General features: G+C 56.9%; 9 protein-coding genes across 9 annotated transcripts; 4 read left to right on the top strand and 5 right to left on the bottom strand.

Annotated features, from left to right (window-relative positions):
• Positions 1-785: 785 nt before the first annotated feature.
• Positions 786-2,855, bottom strand: EX895_006232 (uncharacterized protein; the record flags this gene model as incomplete). The annotated part of the gene is made up of 1 exon (XM_029886824.1): positions 786-2,855. One exon carries the CDS (start codon positions 2,853-2,855, stop codon positions 786-788), a length of 2,070 nt encoding a protein of 689 aa, XP_029737137.1.
• Positions 2,856-3,963: 1,108 nt separating this feature from the next.
• EX895_006231 (uncharacterized protein) lies at positions 3,964-4,827 on the bottom strand (the record flags this gene model as incomplete). The annotated part of the gene is made up of 1 exon (XM_029886823.1): positions 3,964-4,827. The coding sequence occupies one exon, from the start codon at positions 4,825-4,827 to the stop codon at positions 3,964-3,966; it is 864 nt and encodes a 287-aa protein (XP_029737136.1).
• Positions 4,828-5,093: 266 nt separating this feature from the next.
• EX895_006230 (uncharacterized protein) lies at positions 5,094-6,806 on the top strand (the record flags this gene model as incomplete). Its single annotated transcript, XM_029886822.1, has 1 exon — positions 5,094-6,806. One exon carries the CDS (start codon positions 5,094-5,096, stop codon positions 6,804-6,806), a length of 1,713 nt encoding a protein of 570 aa, XP_029737135.1.
• Positions 6,807-6,908: 102 nt separating this feature from the next.
• On the bottom strand, positions 6,909-8,153 carry EX895_006229 (uncharacterized protein; the record flags this gene model as incomplete). The annotated part of the gene is made up of 2 exons (XM_029886821.1): positions 6,909-7,005; positions 7,099-8,153. The coding sequence occupies 2 exons, from the start codon at positions 8,151-8,153 to the stop codon at positions 6,909-6,911; spliced, it is 1,152 nt and encodes a 383-aa protein (XP_029737134.1).
• A 985-nt stretch (positions 8,154-9,138) lies between these two features.
• Positions 9,139-10,398, top strand: EX895_006228 (uncharacterized protein; the record flags this gene model as incomplete). The annotated part of the gene is made up of 1 exon (XM_029886820.1): positions 9,139-10,398. One exon carries the CDS (start codon positions 9,139-9,141, stop codon positions 10,396-10,398), a length of 1,260 nt encoding a protein of 419 aa, XP_029737133.1.
• A 189-nt stretch (positions 10,399-10,587) lies between these two features.
• On the bottom strand, positions 10,588-11,306 carry EX895_006227 (uncharacterized protein; the record flags this gene model as incomplete). The annotated part of the gene is made up of 2 exons (XM_029886819.1): positions 10,588-10,892; positions 11,126-11,306. 2 exons carry the CDS (start codon positions 11,304-11,306, stop codon positions 10,588-10,590), a joined length of 486 nt encoding a protein of 161 aa, XP_029737132.1.
• A 768-nt stretch (positions 11,307-12,074) lies between these two features.
• Positions 12,075-12,724, top strand: EX895_006226 (uncharacterized protein; the record flags this gene model as incomplete). The annotated part of the gene is made up of 3 exons (XM_029886818.1): positions 12,075-12,077; positions 12,192-12,559; positions 12,673-12,724. 3 exons carry the CDS (start codon positions 12,075-12,077, stop codon positions 12,722-12,724), a joined length of 423 nt encoding a protein of 140 aa, XP_029737131.1.
• A 653-nt stretch (positions 12,725-13,377) lies between these two features.
• On the bottom strand, positions 13,378-14,609 carry EX895_006225 (uncharacterized protein; the record flags this gene model as incomplete). The annotated part of the gene is made up of 3 exons (XM_029886817.1): positions 13,378-13,569; positions 13,991-14,326; positions 14,505-14,609. 3 exons carry the CDS (start codon positions 14,607-14,609, stop codon positions 13,378-13,380), a joined length of 633 nt encoding a protein of 210 aa, XP_029737130.1.
• A 2,068-nt stretch (positions 14,610-16,677) lies between these two features.
• EX895_006224 (uncharacterized protein) lies at positions 16,678-17,670 on the top strand (the record flags this gene model as incomplete). Its single annotated transcript, XM_029886816.1, has 1 exon — positions 16,678-17,670. The coding sequence occupies one exon, from the start codon at positions 16,678-16,680 to the stop codon at positions 17,668-17,670; it is 993 nt and encodes a 330-aa protein (XP_029737129.1).
• Between the last annotated feature and the right edge of the window lie 66 nt (positions 17,671-17,736).

Genomic DNA, 17,736 nt, shown 5'->3' with positions numbered 1-17,736 from the left:
GAGCACGGTATAGCCGTTCGCCGGGAGTATTTGTGCTCTTTAGACAGCGAACCAAGCGGGTCCTAGCATCTTGCCCTTTCCTCGCGCCTAAACCGGGGCAGTGAATGCACGGAGGAGCCCCGAGCTCGTGTCTGACTAGACGCAAGACTAAGCCTTCAAGCTTCTTTCTGAAAGCGCATCGTGAGAAAAAAAGGGCCGCTCAGGTCTCGAGTCGATCGAGTCGAGCAGAGGCTCCCTCACCTCGCTGCTGAACAAACGCAGAGGGCGAGAGACTGCACACGAATGAACGCTGCACACACGAGCCCACACTGGCGGCAAAATCCTGCATCATAACAGTCGCACATAGACCTCCTCACCTTCGCTTGCCAAAACGCTCCAAGTTCAAAAAGTTGGCGTTGGCTTTCGGAAGACAGTATATAGGCGCGCTAACTAATGTGGACCGACTCTCACACCTGCCGAGGGAACAAACAGCCTCCCGATGCCGACCCGAGCGCCACTCTGAGCTGTACTACCGAAGCCGAAAACCTCACTATCTACTCCATCACCCATCGCTTAGCGACCTAGCGTCAGATTTACCACACAATCCGAGAGGAATACAATGCTGCTAGACTTGTTCTTTTTGATTAATCGGACATCTGATGATAGTCACATGGGCTGGTTGACTTGTGCGAGCTGTCGAGACGCCAATGAAGTGATTAGAAGAAGGGGTGAAACTGTGGCATGGATCCGAGTATTCACACCGACAAGAAAAGGGCGAAAAAGCAAGGGGTGACCGGAGGGCACATCTAAAGCTCGTCGTGGCCGTAGTTGAGAGGCTCGTCGTCGCTGCCCGCAGCACCGCCCTGGTAGATCTTGGCAGTGATGGGGGCAACGGCAGCCTGGAGCTCGCTGAGCTGCTCCTCGATGTCGGTAGCCTCGGCGGTCTGGCTGTTGTCGTCCAGCCAGGCCTCGGCGTCCTTGAGGCTCTGCTTGATCGACTCCTTGTCCTCCTTGTCGAGCTTGCCACCGAGACCCTCCTTGTCGCTGAGCTGGCTTCGGAGCGAAGCGATAAAGTTCTGCAGATTGTTGAGGGCCTCGATACGCTTGCGCACGGCCTCGTCTTGCTCGGCATACTCCTCGGCCTCGGCGACCATGCGCTCAATCTCCTCGGGACTGAGACGGCCCTTGTCGTTCTCGATGGTGATGGATTCCGACTTGCCGGTACCCTTGTCGGCGGCCGAGACCTTCATAATTCCGTTGGCGTCAAGCTCGAAGGTGACCTCAATCTGAGGAGTGCCTCGGGGAGCCGGGGGGATACCAGTAAGCTCGAACTTGCCGAGCAGGTTGTTGTCCTTGGTCATGGATCGCTCACCCTCGAACACCTGGATGAGAACGGTGTTCTGGTTGTCGGCGGCGGTCGAGAAGATCTGCGACTTCTTGGTAGGGACGACAGTGTTACGGGGGATGAGCTTGGTCATGACACCACCGTTGGTCTCGATACCGAGGGTGAGCGGGTTGACGTCGATCAAGACGACATCACCGAGGGACTCGTCACCGGCAAGAACACCACCCTGGACGGCAGCACCCCAGGCAACGGCCTCATCGGGGTTGATGCCCTTGGAGGGCTCGCGGCCGAAGTACTCCTTCAGCATGGCCTGGACCTTGGGGATACGGGTGGAACCACCAACAAGCACAACGTCGTCGATCTCATCCTTCTTGACACCGGCGTCCTTGAGCACCTGCTCGACGGGCTTCATGGTCTTGCGGAAGAGATCCATGTTGAGCTCCTCGAACTTGGCGCGGGTAAGCGTCTCGTCGAGATCGTTGCCCTCGAAGAAACCGTCGATCTCGATCTTGGTCGACATCTGGCTCGAGAGAGTACGCTTGGCACGCTCGACCTCGCGCTTCAACTTTCCGACGGAGCGCTTGTTGGACGAGGCGTCGAGGCCGGTCTTCTTCTTGAACTGCTTGAGGATGTAGTCCGAGACACGGTTGTCGAAGTCCTCACCTCCGAGATGGGTGTCACCGGCGGTGGCAAGCACCTCGAAGACGCCAGAGTCGATCGAGAGAAGCGAAACATCGAAAGTACCACCACCAAGATCGTAGACGATGATCTGCGACTCGCCGTCCTTCTTGTCGAGGCCGTAGGCGATAGCAGCAGCGGTGGGCTCGTTGACGATACGGAGGACATTGAGACCGGCGATAGTACCAGCATCCTTGGTGGCCTGTCGCTGAGCGTCGTTGAAGTAGGCGGGGACAGTGACGACGGCGTGGGTGACCTTGTGGCCAAGGTAAGCCTCGGCGGTCTCCTTCATCTTCTGGAGGACCATGGCCGAGACCTCCTCGGGGGTGAAGACCTTCTTGTCGCCGTTGACGGTGACCTGGATGGCAGGCTTGCCGTTCTTCTCGACGAGCTTGAAGGGGAGGTGCCTGGCGTCCTTCTTGAGGTCGGACTCGCCCCATTTGCGACCGATGAGACGCTTAGCGTCAAAGATGGTGTTTTCGGGGTTCTGGGCGGCCTGGTTCTTGGCAGCGTCTCCGACGAGACGCTCAGGGGTAAAGGCGACGTACGAGGGAGTGATTCGGTTACCTTGGTCGTTGGTGATGATTTCGACACGGCCGTTGACCTGGGCGCCGACGCACGAATAGGTAGTTCCAAGATCGATACCAATGACAGTTCCGTATTCGCTGCGCTTGTCAGCAGCAGCAGCGACACCCATGCCGCCAGCGGACGAGCCAGGGGCCATGAAAGCGGAAAAAGTGAGGAGAGCCAGGATGGCCATGATGATGGTCATGAAGGCGGGTCGAGACATGCCGGTGGCACGAGCAGCCTGGCGGCGCTGTGCCAGCGCAGTTGTGCGTCTGGCTTGAACCATTCTTTTGTGTATGCTTCTTCTACTTCCGACTGTGACGGCGGATCAACGTGGCAAGAGCGTGGTGCAAGTCAGAAAATGCTTTTGGAGTGATGAGGAAAAGGAGCCTTGGGTATAAGATTGGTGTATGGAAGCGATGCAAGTTGTCTGGCAAGGGTCAAGCTCGCACGGCGATGCTGTACCCAAACGATGACAAGCGGGTATGATGCAAGTGACGGTGGCGATGGCGAGGCCAGATGCTGTGGGAGAGAGAGTGGGTGGTCGGGAGCCGACTTATACTTACGAGAACCCCAGCAGTATTTATCTTGAGGGAGCAGGTTGATGGTGTGGGAGGAGAAGGAAGACTCATCGAGTCGACACGCACACAGATGAGCTGGAAGCTTCTGTGTCGCCGGTCGCTGTGTCGACGTGGACGACGTGGCGAGCTCACTAGCGCCGACTGCACTCTGGCCGTGTCTGTGCGTCTTCTTGGACGAATTGAATCGAATTGATTTTCCGACTGCCTCTCTTTCCACCTCATCCCGCTCGCCATCCCCGGTCTGTGCGGCGCGAGTGGCTCGCTGTCTCACTTTCCGAATTTCTCTCGCCTTCTCTCGCCTCCGCCAGCTCAGCAGACAAAATCATTGGGCTTCGCCACTCGGTTCGACACACACTATGGGAGCGCTTCCTTCTTGATGCACCAAGCACTTTCTTGTCAGAAAGCAAGCAACTCAGTGACGATCACTTCTTTATGTTCAGATCGGCTTGTCCTAGTACCAACACAAGCAAATGATTTCGAAGCTGAAGCTCACAAAGACACCTTGATAGCGAGCAGCAGCTAGCGAAGCGACAATGGCGAAAGGCGTGTCTGAGATGAAGCGACCGGCTGGCTCTCTGAGACACGAGGCTAACAAGGGCGTATCTGAAAACTCGCCTTTTTCTTCCAGAATTGAAATTGCTTCGTGACGTGGAAGCAAGGCGAGGAATTGAGCAGCTCTTGTCTCAATCACCGATTCGCAGATTCGATGTTTCCCGATTGCACGCAATGTCACAGTCAAGCTTGAACGCAAGTCGCAAGTGCTCTCCGCACTCGGAGGGTATCATATTGTAACACAAACCGACGAGAACGCTCCTAGATGACGGCTCTAACACGTTTGGCACCAGCACCTGCGCCAGCTCTTCGCTTTTTGAACAGGTTCGGCTCTGCACTGTTGCCACTCGTGGCGATAGCCTCGCCGCTTTCTTCCTTCTTGACGGCTGGAACCGATGACTCTGCTGTATCAGTGCTCAGATCTGATGGTGCTACTACGTCCGATTCGACCTTGACCAAATCCGTAAGATGGGCTTGCTCGTCCTTTTGGACTCTTGTTGGCAGCAGCGATGGTCCCCCGTCCACATCCAAATCCTTGCGGGCCCGTTTCTTGACCTTGATGGAGCTGAGCTCGCTTTCGTCGTCACTGTCGTCCACACGAGCCACCTTCTCCCTCAAGCGGAAGGATTTCGCCCTGTCCCGATCCGACGGCTCGTTGGAGTACGACGTAGATGCAGAGGAGGCAGGTTGCACTTGCTCCCATTCACCTGGTTGCGCGATGGGCTGTGGTGACTTTTCAGCTAACGACCGTACGCTTTGAGGAGCGACTCTGCCGAGACCTGCCTGTGGTTTGGCGCGGGTGGGTATCGATGGCTTTGACGACGACGATGCAGCTGGCGGTGCGGGCTGCTGCGAAGAGGAAGCAACGGAAGCATCCGCGGAAGCCAGATCCTTGGCGTGACTAGCAGCAGCAAGTGCTTCGATGCGCGCCATCTCCTTTTGCATGTGCTCGGCATCCTTGCGTTCCTGCTCGCCTTTGCGGTACAGATCTGCCAGCGCATTTCGTACGTTTTGCTTGTGCCTCACTCCTGTTTCGTGATGCCGCCTCGATGGCAGGTCGTCATTGATCGTGACATCGCAATACTTGCACGTCCATCGCTTTCGAGAAATCCACACGTCCGCCATGGTCGTGTCCGAGTGTGTCGAGCAAGCTGGAGATGGAATAAGAAGGAGGACAACAAAAAAGCAACTATGAAAATGTACCCGGAAATTGCTCGACGGAAAAAAGGGACTGTTCCGAACGGTCCGATCTGACGCCGAAGAGCCGAGGAAGCGACACTTCCAGTGACTGGACCTTGCGCAGTTATAAGCGTTCTCCGATGCCTTCTTTACGACCACGTCCGCCCCACTCCAGCCCTCAACCGCCGCCTTGATTGTATAGATCATCCGAAATGAAGCAAGACACGCCGTCCTCGCCCGGCAGCAGCCCTTCACTGCTACGACGCCTCAGCCAATTCGTACAGCCCGGCCAATCGTCTTCGGCATTCCAGCCGAGATCTAAGGGCCCCGTCGATTCGCCTTCGACGCCCACCGCGACCATGCCGAACAACGATGCCAGCGTCAAGTCGCTATGGCTTGACTGTGACCCGGGACATGACGATGCGATGGCTTTGCTCATGGCCGTCCACCATCCCAGTCTGGATCTGCTTGGAGTCTCGACGGTAGCGGGCAATGCTGGTGGACGCGACACTTTCCTCAATGCTGTTCGTATCATGGCGCTGTACCGAGCAGATCCCTCGATCCCAGTCATCCGCGGCTCGGACTGTCCGCTCGTCAAGGATGTCAAAGTGGACGTCGGCATTCATGGCCAAGGTGGGTTGGGCGGTGTACATGGTCTACCATCTCTCTCATCCCCCCTGTGCCAACCCTGGCTGCAGCCTGCTCACCCAAAGACGAGCTCACCAACAACTGGACCCGAGCCCGCGTTGTTTCTTTACGCGCTCTCCACCATCCTCACCGAGCGCCTCAACGCGGGTAAGCCGCCCATTCACCTCGCTGTCACTGGTCCCATGACAAACGTCGCGCTCTTCATCCGATGTTATCCCCACCTCATCAAGGGCATCGAACAGATTGTACTCATGGGCGGTGCTGCTGGCGTCAGAGGCAACCGAGGTCCGCTCGCAGAGTTCAACATCCTCAACGACCCCGAAGCAGCTGCCATTGTCTTTAACACCGACATCAAGGTCGTCATGGCCGGCCTCAACGTCACGCACCAGGCCATCTTCACGGCAGAGCTCCATGATCGCCTCGTTTCTGGTGGAGCGCAATCTGCTTCATCTAGAAGACATTCGAAAGCTGCATTGAGTCCCATCTCGCCGACGCAATCTCCAGCAGCTTCGCCCTTTGCGCCGCCATCCGAACTCTCGTCATCCGCACAGTCGGGACCCAGCGATCTCAAGAGGATGCTGAGTTCGACCCTCACCTTCTTTGCAAAGACGTATGCGTCCGAATTTGGCTTCAACCGAGGCCCTCCTGTCCACGACATGCTCGCCATCGCCTACATTATCGATCCGACGCTCTTCTACCGCCGCGTGCCTTCACCGGGCGATGTCCCTAATGCGGCCATGTACGACGCCGACCCGCAGAGCAACAAGGATGTGCACTTAGCAAGGTCGAGCAACCCACGCAGCATGCACGACGGCAACTCATTGGGTCTTGTCAGTGGCGCTGTAGGCGGAGGCGGTGGAGCGGCGAGCGACGTTTCCGACGCGCCGGCGGGTTCGGCCGATGCAGCGATGCAGTTCCAGGGCTCGCCGCCCAAGCGATACCGTGTCGACGTTGAATGCAATGATGGCCTCGCGTGCGGTGCAACCGTCGTCGACTTTTGGGGCGACCGCGTCGAACACGATGGATGGAGCAGAGGCGGGAGAAACGTTGAAGTGCTCGAGAACCTCGATTGCCCGCGCATGTGGGACATCTTCTTCCAAGTGGTAGACCGAGCGGAAGCACACATTGCCGCCAGTGACCTTGTTCGCGATGCCGGTGTTACGGCGCAGGGACCCTCCGATGCTCAGTCTGGTCCAAACTCGCCCTCCAGATCGCCGACCAAGGCCTTTTCTACCTTGCGCCTTGACGGAGACTCGGCTATCAACACTACAAACTAGATACGGCATATCGAACAATCGAGCAGATTGGCTTGAATCATGAATTAGGCATTCATTACCTTGACCATTCTGAAATGAAAGCAATGTGTCAACTTATGCCGATCACGGTGCCTCGGCATCAGCAGGGAGGAGCAGCGTGTTGAGGACGGCAGCGAGGCGCACACCTGCCTTTGCCAGCTGCTTGTGGATGATCTTGTCTCTGTTGTTCGTGAAGGGCAGGCAAAATGGAAAAGGATATAGTTCAGCTTCATGTGGTTTCGTAGCAATCAGAGTCATGGGTGCTTAAACTTACCGTTCAATCCGGCCAACATACTCGGGAACGTCTAGCTCAGGCTCGGGCAGTGGCGTCGGCGAAGGTTGACCTTCGGCTCCACTGTTCGCCGGATCCGTCGGCTCCCAATCGGGCACTGGCGATGCGAATGCATATTCGCAGACAAGCGAGTGCATGGGCTGAGTCCACTCGTAAGGGCAGATCGGCAGGTCCGTTTCGTCTACGCGGCGAGGATCTTCGACCATCGAGGAAAACGTAAGCTGCCCCTCCCCGCCCTGCATGAGCTCATCGAAGCCCAATCCTTTTCGCTGACAAGCAGGCCAGCCTTCCGATTCGTTTTTCCACCACGACTCGTCGGCTCTCCCACGAAATGCAGGTTGACCTAAACCCTCTTTCAGGATGAACCGCACCAACGGATCATAACGTGCTCCGACTAGGGCGCTCTCGATGCGACCCGAAGGCAAGCGCGTGGTATAATTATGAAGCTCTCGAATCTGCTTATTGATGAGGAGAGTGTCCCACACTGTATGCAGACGGGCCTTCCGACCCTCGAAATGAACCCAGACATCGTTGCCGCCGCGTGCACGCCCCGTGAGATGAAGTGGCTGATGCGCATCGCCAAACAAGTGGACCATGAAGCGCAGCGCCATGTCGCGTTCCCACCCGTTCTCAGTCACCACGCGCGAGGTATAGTTGACTAGAGACGTAAGCACGTTGTTCGGCGACGTCCAGCCGGCCTCTCCGTAGAAGCAGTGGCTGGGAGGATGGTCGTCCACGGGATTCACGTAGTGCAGCTCGCCGCTCCAGGGATAGCGCGAGCGGATCATATCGGGCCAGCCGGCCAGTACGGCGAGATGGCAGTGCGTCTGCGGCTGGTCAGGTGAAGTTGCTGGCCAGTGTGAGGGATAGCGAGTGTAGTTGGGCAAGATGGAGCAAAGTTGCTCTCGAACCGTGGGATGCAGCTGCGTCTGCGCAATCGTCGCCACGATTTGATGTCCTGCGATTCCCCAGGCGGAAGCATGTGGGAACAGACATAGCGCGACTGCAGCGACGACCTGCCACCCTCTGAAAGTCATTGTGACAACAGAACAGAAGATGTGAGAAGCGTATGTTGCGTAGGGTGGGTGTCGTCTCCAGAGAGGTGGTGATTTCATGAAGAGTGCCGTCGAGTTGGATGCTGCGCAGCCAAACTTCAGGGTCCAGCCACAAGTAAGCCCGTGCCTCAACCGACCTGTCAATGTACAAGCCCCGCAATCACTGCACTACAACTTTTTCGCCTGCATAGTAAGAGCTTGGGCAGATGTGGAGGAGAAAGAATCCTGAAAGCGACTCATCGTGCTTCCTTCCTCTGCACGGTCATCGTCGACCCAAATCCCCTCCCTGACCATCTTTGAAACCGCAAAGGGTAAAAACTCAAGGCCAATCAAGTCCTGCGGCGGAATGAGTACCTGGGTTGTCGACGACGAGTCGATAGGGTCTCAAGAGGCAACGACCTCGTCACGCCATAGACGTCTGGCCTATGGAACGCTGCAACTGCCAGAGGGCGACGAGCTTGTCTCATCTCATGAGGTGATCCAAGCGATCAAGTCGGCTCAGGGTCGCTATCATATACTTTCTCTTCAGCACGCCGACCTCGGCGATACCAGGGCCCAGAAAATTTTACAAGAGCTGCATGCACCGTATACTAAATCTGAGGAGACCGACGAAGCGGCTGCTTCGTCTGCAGACCATGCAGGACAGCACATAACCAGCAGCGATTGGCATGGATTTCTAGCTCCTCTATCGAGCATGCTGGAAATGCAGGATCGCCCAACCTTTCATGGCATTCGAGCTATCGTACTCGACCACAACGACCTAACTTCAGACTGTATGCCGGCCATCTGCAACCTTTTGTCAGGCAACCTAACGCTCCTCGAACTCAGTCTAAAGGCAAATCGCATTGACAACAGTAACGGCTCCCTCATCAGCCTGGCTCAGGCAATCGGAAGGTCCGGGTTGAGATTTCTGTCCTTGTCCAATAATCCAATCTCACTGGAGTCTCTCACAGCCTTCCTCGACTCGATGCCCGCGGATGGCACGGCGCTGGAGCGTCTCGAGCTTTCCAGCTTGCTCATGCCTTCCGACAGGCTCTTTCAAGTCTATGATGATGGCGAGTCCCCATCCCAACACACTAAGGAGGCCGCACTGGCTGCTCATGCTGTAGCCAGCCTCATTACGGATCCTCAACGTTGCCGAAGCTTGTACGCTCTATCTCTTGAAGGAAACGACTTTGGGCATCGCGGTGTTCGTATCATTGTCTCGGCCTTCATCGGCAGTGGATGCCGCGATGATGGGACAATTAGTGCAGGCCCACAGTCGTCGCTCGCAAAGCTACAACAGGACCCGTTCTACCAAACGGTCTTCCATGCAAAGTCGCGGCGTCCAAACAGGAGCCTTACCCACTTAGGACTCAGCGGAAACGTGGAACGTGGCTGGCGCTCGGTAGATCCAGAGAAAGAGATCGAAAGACTCGTCGCTATCAAGCGGCGCTATGCTCCAATACCCTCACAAGACATCGAGGTGGTCGTGTCGTTTTTGCACCACCGGGCACGTCAGCAGCGGCTGCAAGGAAACGCGGTCATTGACGACGAAGCTCCGATCGAAGTAACTCGCCACTTGGCGACCCTCGGCGTCACTATGGACGAATGGCAGGCTGAGTTCCAGGAAGCCTTCGAGATCGGTTCAGGACTGAACCGGACCAATTGGCAGGACCTGCTGGTCGAGCATCTTCGAGAAAACAGCCTGGAGAACGAACAGTGTCGCTCGTCCGCCTTCTTCGTCCTGACCGCGGCAAGGACCCTAGGTTGTCGGGCGAAGAGGCAGACTGACGCACCGCCCACAAATGCATCAGAAGTAAGCGCCGCTGCGGCTGGCTTCCCGAGATTCCTAGATCTACCCCCTGAACTCAGACTTCACGTCTTGCGTCAGCTTGACAACAATGCGTCTCTCTCTGCACGTCAGTTCAGCCACGTAATCAGCTTCGCCTGCGATCCCAGCACGATAGGTTACGGGAGGTATGAGTACAGCTGGTCTCACATCCTTGACGGGGGTCTCGATTCGGTCGGCAACAGAGAGGGCAGATCGTCTGCGACGCTACCGGCGCGGCCATGGTCGTGGGCCGAGTGTTTTGCGCTTCGCGCGCCACCTCGAGACTGGGAGGCTGATCTTCTGGACGCCGACCACTTTTTCCGTCATAAACACCGCGGAACGAGCAAGAGCGAAGATCGGGACGCATCCGCGCATGCGTTTCTGGAATCCACACTGACTCACAGGCCAGAGTGATGCGCCACAGCAAGGCGTGATCCTCGAGCCGAGTCAATCATCATGTGCAAGAATCCAAACCCTGCGCCCTTTGCTTCTGCATACGTTAACGAGAGAGTAGTCTGAGAAAAGTCAAAAGAGTTTTGTTGAGATTGGCACCAACCTGGATGCTGTGTGAACAAAGAACAAAAACGTGTTTGACAGTGCAATCTAGTGGCCAGCATGTGCGTGCTTGGAAGTGTCGAGCTTGTAGCCAACGAGCGATCTGCGGCCGATCATCTCGCCAATGGTGAAGATGCCGTAAGCCTCAACGGCGTAGATGCCGACGCGCTTCCAGTCGCCCTTGGTGAGCAGCTGGGCCCAGTAGGAAGCGTCGGTGGCCTTGGACCAGATCTGGCGGTATGCCGAGGTGATCGACTGGAACGAAGTGGGAGGGGCGAGCGCTTCGGCGACGTAGACCTGCTTGGCGATCGAGCTGGCGACCGAGAGGTTGTACTTGATGGGCTCCGAGTAACCTGTTCGAGGAAAGCGGGGTAAACAAACAGTCAGTCAGTCAAGATTGCTCTCTGTGATGCGTAGGTGTGACGCAGCGGATACGAAGACGATGTAGCTTGCTGAGAGCCGCATCTGAGCTGTAAGGGAGCAGCACCGAGGCAGAATCAAGGGGGCGCCACTTCCAGCACTTTGAAGATGCCGCCTCGACAAAGGTGTATATCCGACGCTTTGCCACAATGTTCGTGAAACCTACCTCCAAGGAGACCCTCGACACGCTTGATGACGGGACCACCGAGCTCCTGTGCCTTCTTAGAAATGTCGTTGATGGCGGACGAAGCCTTTTCGGGAGCAGCGGCGCGGCTGGTGGAAGTCGACGAGAACTGGCGACCCTGGCGGGCGATGGCGCGGACTGCTGATGACCTTGCGAAGACCATTATGAACAATCGATCGAATAGAAGGGTAGAGACGAGATTGGTGAGGAAAAGAGAGAAAGGAAAAGAAGGATGGCAGCAACGACAGCAACGACGACCAAGACGACAACGACGATGGCAACGACGACCGAGTGGGGTTCAGCGATCTCGGCCCATTCAAACCGGCAGTGTGGGCGGCCGTTGAGTGAGTCTCTGTCGAGAGCGGTGGATTGCCTCGCTCGCTCAGACAGCTCGACTTTCTTCTCAAAATTTCAACCAGCTCGACGGATCCGACATGGAAGGAGGATCAGGGCAGCACCCTGTCCGTCTAGAATTTCCAAAGCCTTCGCAGCATCGGGCTCCTTCGGGCTTGCAATGAATTCCCTTTTCGAATGTCAGGCCATCTTTCCGCACATTGTGTTACAATGAATCGGGTCACGTGTGACGCTGCAGGCTCCGCGCCCGCACTGCGCAAAAGACAAAGTGGCACCAGACAGGCACAACTGGAAAAGGGGCTAAAAAGCAAGCGCGCGTCTCTTCCCGCTCTCAGAAAAAGTGTTGGTCTGGGACAGGGGCAGAATTGGAGCGAGCCCCTTTTTGCAGGTAGCAAGGCGCAGTGCTGAGACAGAGACGCCAACCAACACGCACACACGCAACGCAACGCAACGCATGCACAGCCGGCTGAGCCTTGATACACGCAGTGGAGTTGAAACCGGCTCTTCGCCATCCAACGTCGAGCCCTCCTTTCAACACCACCACCACCAAGTTGACATCCATCCACCACCCTTCACAATGGTAGGTTCCGCGTTTCAAGGCAAACCATTTCGTCCGCCTTGGCCGTTGCACATGATCGCAGAAGCACATCGATACTGAACAACCCCGTCTCTCACTGCGTTTCCGCTTCCACAGTCTGACGCCGAATACAAAGAAGCCTTTGCGCTGTTCGACAAAAAGGGCACGGGCACCATCTCGCGCGAATCGCTGGGCGACCTCCTGCGCGCCCTGGGCCAGAACCCGACCCAAGCCGAAGTCGCCGACCTGGCCAACGCAGCGCCCAAGGAGATCGACTACCAGTCGTTCCTTAACATCCTCAACCGCCCCAATGGCTTCAAGCCCGCAGGCACACCGGAAGAGTTCATCCGCGGCTTCCAGGTATTCGACAAGGACGGCAACGGCTTCATCGGTGCCGGTGAACTGCGATACGTTCTGACCAGCTTGGGCGAGAAGCTGAGCGACGACGAGATGGACGAGCTGCTCAAAGGCGTCCAGGTCCACCCGTAAGTTGTGCACCACGCTGGGGGTCAACTCCTCAAGCATTGGTCGAAAAATGGGGATGGAATGCTTACCTTGAATCTATCTTGCTCGTGTCTTGTTCGAACGTTCCACACAGCGACGGCAACATCCACTACGAGTCGTTCGTCCGCCAGATCCTCAGCCAGTAGACACCCTCCTCGACACCTTGGCCCCGCTTTCGTTCCCCGCAACTCTTGATTTCTCTTCGCGCAAGGCAGCCCTCTATACAGCCTGCACGCCGCGCCCAGCAGCAGATGGCACGATACGTCGTCCATCTCCGCCCCGAGTCCAAGCTATCCCGGTCGACGTCTCGCGCCTTTTGCGCTCTTGCTTCTTTCTCGTCGAATCCCACACACTGTATCAACTTTGTCCCTTTCTGACTCTGGGGTTCCCCACCCCCGCGAATACCACGTTTGACCCGCTGATTCCAGCACTGGCTTCGATCGAGAGCTGCACGTACACGCTGCTGCTACCAGGTGGACTTGCGCTTGCGCTTGGAACACATTGGCGCGTTTGGGCGAAACAATTGCAGCTGAACAGCCTGCGCATCGCTGCCAACGTACTCATACACAGACAAAGCCACACGCGAAACCCTCCATGAACAGCGCGCTCGTTCCAGACGGAGTGGTGTAAGTAAACAGCATTCCACCTGAACGTAGATACAAGAAGAATCAGAACCTTCGAAACCCAAGCAAAGTCTCCTCCCGTTCCATCCCGTCAGCCTCTCAGCCTCTCAGCGTCTCAGCGTCTCTGAAGCCGCATCACTCTGCGATTCGCATCGCATCCGTCGCTTGCGTAACGCTCAGGCGCCACGGGCCCCGTGAGTCGAGGTGGAAAAGGCCGTGCCCTCCTCGGAGCTGCGACTGGTCTCGTCGACCTGCGGCAGCTTACTCGACTCGGACGCCCTGGGTCGCGACTGGGAGCGGTTCTGGGGCGAGTTCTTGCCGTTGCTTCGGGGCTCGCGTGAACGCGACCTCGAGAGCGACCTCAGCAGCTGAAACGACGAAAAGCAGAAAACAGAAAAGGGATCAGCGTTGGTTCACATGCATGGTAGCAAGACGTTCACGCAGCACATATCTCGGAGCCTGGCGAACGAGAGAGGGAGAGAGAGCAGGGAGCGAGAGAGGGTGTTGAGATTTCCAGACATCGCGCCCACTTGCAACAAACAACAGGTGACATGTTCCTAAGAGGTACGCGAGCAAAAGCCGCTCAATCCCACTTTGTTACATGACGACTGAAGGGGTGGCGCTGCGTGTGATCGCTCTGCTCGGGGAATCTTGAGGGCAAGGCGCTCTGCTCCGCTTTGAGAGTGTAAGGGATCGGGTATCGGCAATAGCCCCAGGAAGCAACCCTGGGAAAATAAAGGCAGGAGAGATGAATGTCGTGGGGAGAGAAGGTAATTATTCGTCACTTACACCTGCAACTCCTCCTCCTCCTCCAGTACTTCCATTCGAGTCGCGGCCACGTCCACGCTCTTCTTCAGTGGCAGCGATGTTGCCGGCACCACCACGGCCGGTCGAGTGGACGGCCTTGACTTCGTGGTGTCGGTATTCTTCCTGCAGCTTGTCCTCGCGAGCCTGTGCCTCGGCGGCCTTCTTTCGGTCGAGTGGGTCGCGCGAGGGAGATCGGACGTTGCCCGCACCACCTCGACCGCTCGAGATCATGTGGTGAGGCAGCGAAGCAGCGGCGACGGCCTCGGGGGGGATAGCATTGCCCGAGCGGTCACGCGAGCGCGAGGGAGAACGAATGATCTGTTTTTCATCAACAAAGAGGCGGCGGAGATATTGTGTCAGCGACGGTTGCCGTCAAAATGCAAGTCAAAGCATGTGCTCCCACTGAGCGCATCCTGCAGCCTGGGTGCCATGCCTGCACGGTGACAGGTCTGTGCTCTGCTCTAAATGCCGGGCTGGCGAAGACGAGGATACTCACGTTACCCGCACCACCTCGACCGGTGGCGATGAAAGGGTCACGTCCTCGCTCGTCGCTCTGCTCCCTCTGCGAGTGGTGGGTGTGATGGCCGAGCCCGAGAACCATGGTTGGCGAAATTCGAGAACGTCTGCGAGGTTCTAAAAAGTGCGATGGGATTGTCCAAGTGGAGGATATGCAGCGTTGCACTGAGTGTTACTGCGAATGCTCGATGTGGGTAGGATGCGTTGAACACGTTTTGGGAGCGTGTCCTGGTATCCTTGGTCGGGTAGATGGTGGTGGGGAGGAGTGAGAAGGTTGTGAAGGAGATAGACGGCGGATGGCGTGGAGGGAGCAGCAGCAAAGTCGGGAGCAGCAGTGACGACAGAGAGAGCGTTAATGTGCAGCTACGCAATCGGGTGATAGAGGGGGAGAGGGGCCAAAGAGCCAAGAAAAATCGCGATCTCGAAGCGAGAGCTGGGAAAAGGCGTGATAGCTCCAGATGAAAAGCGAGAGATCCAGCCAGGCACACCAGCAGAGTTCTTGAAAAGGATATTTACAGAGTATGAACCGAAGTGGGGCCAAAACAGGAAGCAGCGTCAGCACAGTCTCTCCTCCAATTTCCCCATCCACACAACACGCGACAGCATGCCGCCGTGCAGAGATAACGACCCATGCAGCTCTCTCCACGTCTCTGTGCCAGTGCTCAACCGGTTGGAAGGAGCGAGGTCATGAGGTGCCTTGTTTCTCTTCGCCTCTTCAAAGGTCGACTCGATCAATTTCAAGCAACGACGCTCGCTGTCACGCACCGCCGAACGTGGTCATGGGTAAGGCCCTCTCAGACGTCGTCGGCCAAATACGCTTTGGATGAAAACAGAGATCTGCATTCGTACATGTATGCACGCACTCACGCACGCACGTACATACAGTACATCCCATGAAACGCACCGACGATGATGGCTCCGTGTTGCAAAAGCCGCGCGACCTTGCCGTGCCTGAACAGGATTGTGGTGTAGCAATGTCCTTCTTTGCATCTGGACCTGGGCCACGACAAGCCTTGCAGACTTGAAAGCCATGACGAGCCACGTTAAAAAAATTCGGGCTGCCAGGCCAATGCTTTGCTCGCTTTCTTCACTCGGCTCGGAGCGGACACGTTTGCCAAGACCAATGACTACCATGGAGGCGCCAATTCTCAGGCACACGCGGTTTGGTGCAGTACAGAGGATAAGCTGCTCTGCTCAATCTGGTGTTTTTCGGTTGAAACAGCGAGAGAAAGAGTGAGTAAGAGTGGCTTTGAAACGCGAAGTCGGTTTAGCTGAGATCGAAAAAAAGCCATGCCTCTCCTGCCGACCAAGGACAAGACCAAAAGCATCAGTCTCAATAAAGATAAGAGAAACTGTGAGGAGATAAGACTTTCTAGTGGCTGTCAGTTGCTTTTGCCGTCGCTGCTCCTTTCACTGGTTCTAGAGCGCCTTTTGCGGGACTTGCATTATTGAGAGCCGACTCTATGCAAAGCGTCGCTCTGTGCGCCGGCAGCGGCACGTCTCCGCGTGTCGTGTTGACCGTTGCCCTCAAGTGTGCCTGACGTCGCTCCCACCTCTCGAGCGAGCGACCCTGGATGATCGTCAAAGTGGACAACGATGCAACCAACTCGCTGCTTATCAACAACCAATGAGCAGCTTCCAATCGACCTGCCATCGGGAACCTCTCTACTGGCTTTCTCTTTGGTCGTTCCTCCGTCGACAGAACTGCACCTTAAAGACGGATGGCCATTGGCGCCGGTGTCGGCCTCAGGAACGCTCTTTTGTGCTTTGATGAAGCTATTTTTCATGCAACGCTATGAGCCGATCCGATCCGACGCGACGAGCTCCTGCCTCTGTCGCTAGTGTACCGTTGGCACAAAGGTCAAGGTTGATCTTTCGTGCTCCGACGACAGCTCTTGGAGGAACAGGAGGGATTGATGGTGAGCAGAATGTTTTCACGCTTTGATTGTTAGATCTTCAAAAACCCACTGTTAAGTCGGTGAGAGAACAGACCTCCACAAACACAGAAAAACCTTTGTTCAGGGTTCGCTGGAACAAGAAGAATTTTCTTGGCTTTGACCATTCTTCTCAACACCCATCTCCCCTACCTCTTTCTCCACCGTTGACCCCTTCACCCCTCTTCACCTCCCTTTCCCTCCCCATACTCGCCAACAATGCCGCCAGGCCAGATGCTCGAGCCGTCGGTGACCGAGTCCGAGTTCACGCTCTCGTGTCTTCGGGACGGCGTGCGCGTCGACGGACGATCGTTCCTTTCGGCGCGCGACATCGATATTGCCTTTGGTGAAGAGCTCGGCAGCGTCACGGTCAGCATCAAGGGCACACGCGTCTCCACCTCTGTGAGAGCGACACTCATGCCCCCGCGCTCCGACCGCCCCTACGAAGGCTTTCTGCAGATCACGACGGACATCTCGCCGATGGCGGGGATAGAGTACGACACCACCGGCGGGGGCGCGAATTCGTCGGCGCGTGCGAGGGAGGTGCTGTTCGACCGGCTGATCGAGAAGGCGGTGCGCAGGACCGAGGCGGTGGATCGCGAGGCACTGTGCGTGGTTGCGGGCGAGCAGGTGTGGAACGTGCAGCTGACGGTGCATTTGCTATCGGATACGGGTGCGGCGCTCGACGCCGCCGTGCTGTGCTCCATGCTGTCGCTGCGCCATTTTCGAAGACCAGACTACTCGATCGAAAATGGCAACCAGGTGCATCTGTACTCGCTCGACGAACGCGTGCCCATCCCTCTAGCCATCCATCACACGCCACTCTGCGTCACTTTTGCCATCTTCAACAACCCCTCCTCCTCCTCCTCTTCCTCCTCAACCACTAAAGCACAAGACCCAGACTCGCTCATCGACCCATCCTCCTCCTCCTCGTCTGCAGCCGGCAGCGCCCCAACAATAACAACGACGACGACGCTAGCCCTGCTCGACCCCACGCTGCTCGAAGAGTCGCTCGCGCACTCGAAGCTCACACTCGTACTCAACGCACAGCGCGAGCTCTGCGTCCTGGACAAGTCGTACGGCAGCCCCATCGCGCCCCAGCTGCTGCTCGATCTCATCCACCTCGGCCTGAACCGCATCCAGCAGCTGACCGACACGCTCGAAGATGCATTGAGGCGCGATGCCGAGACCCGGGTCGTCGAAGTCGTCTAACATTGCCGCCCGCGCGCCTGCCCGCCCGCACGCACTCACTCGGCGGATGCGCGCACCGTGGCCCTG

This window comes from Sporisorium graminicola, chromosome SGRAM_8, assembly GCF_005498985.1.
Source record: "Sporisorium graminicola strain CBS 10092 chromosome SGRAM_8, whole genome shotgun sequence".
In the NCBI taxonomy this organism is placed as follows: Eukaryota; Fungi; Basidiomycota; class Ustilaginomycetes; order Ustilaginales; family Ustilaginaceae; genus Sporisorium; species Sporisorium graminicola.
This window is presented reverse-complemented; position numbering and strand designations above follow the sequence as displayed.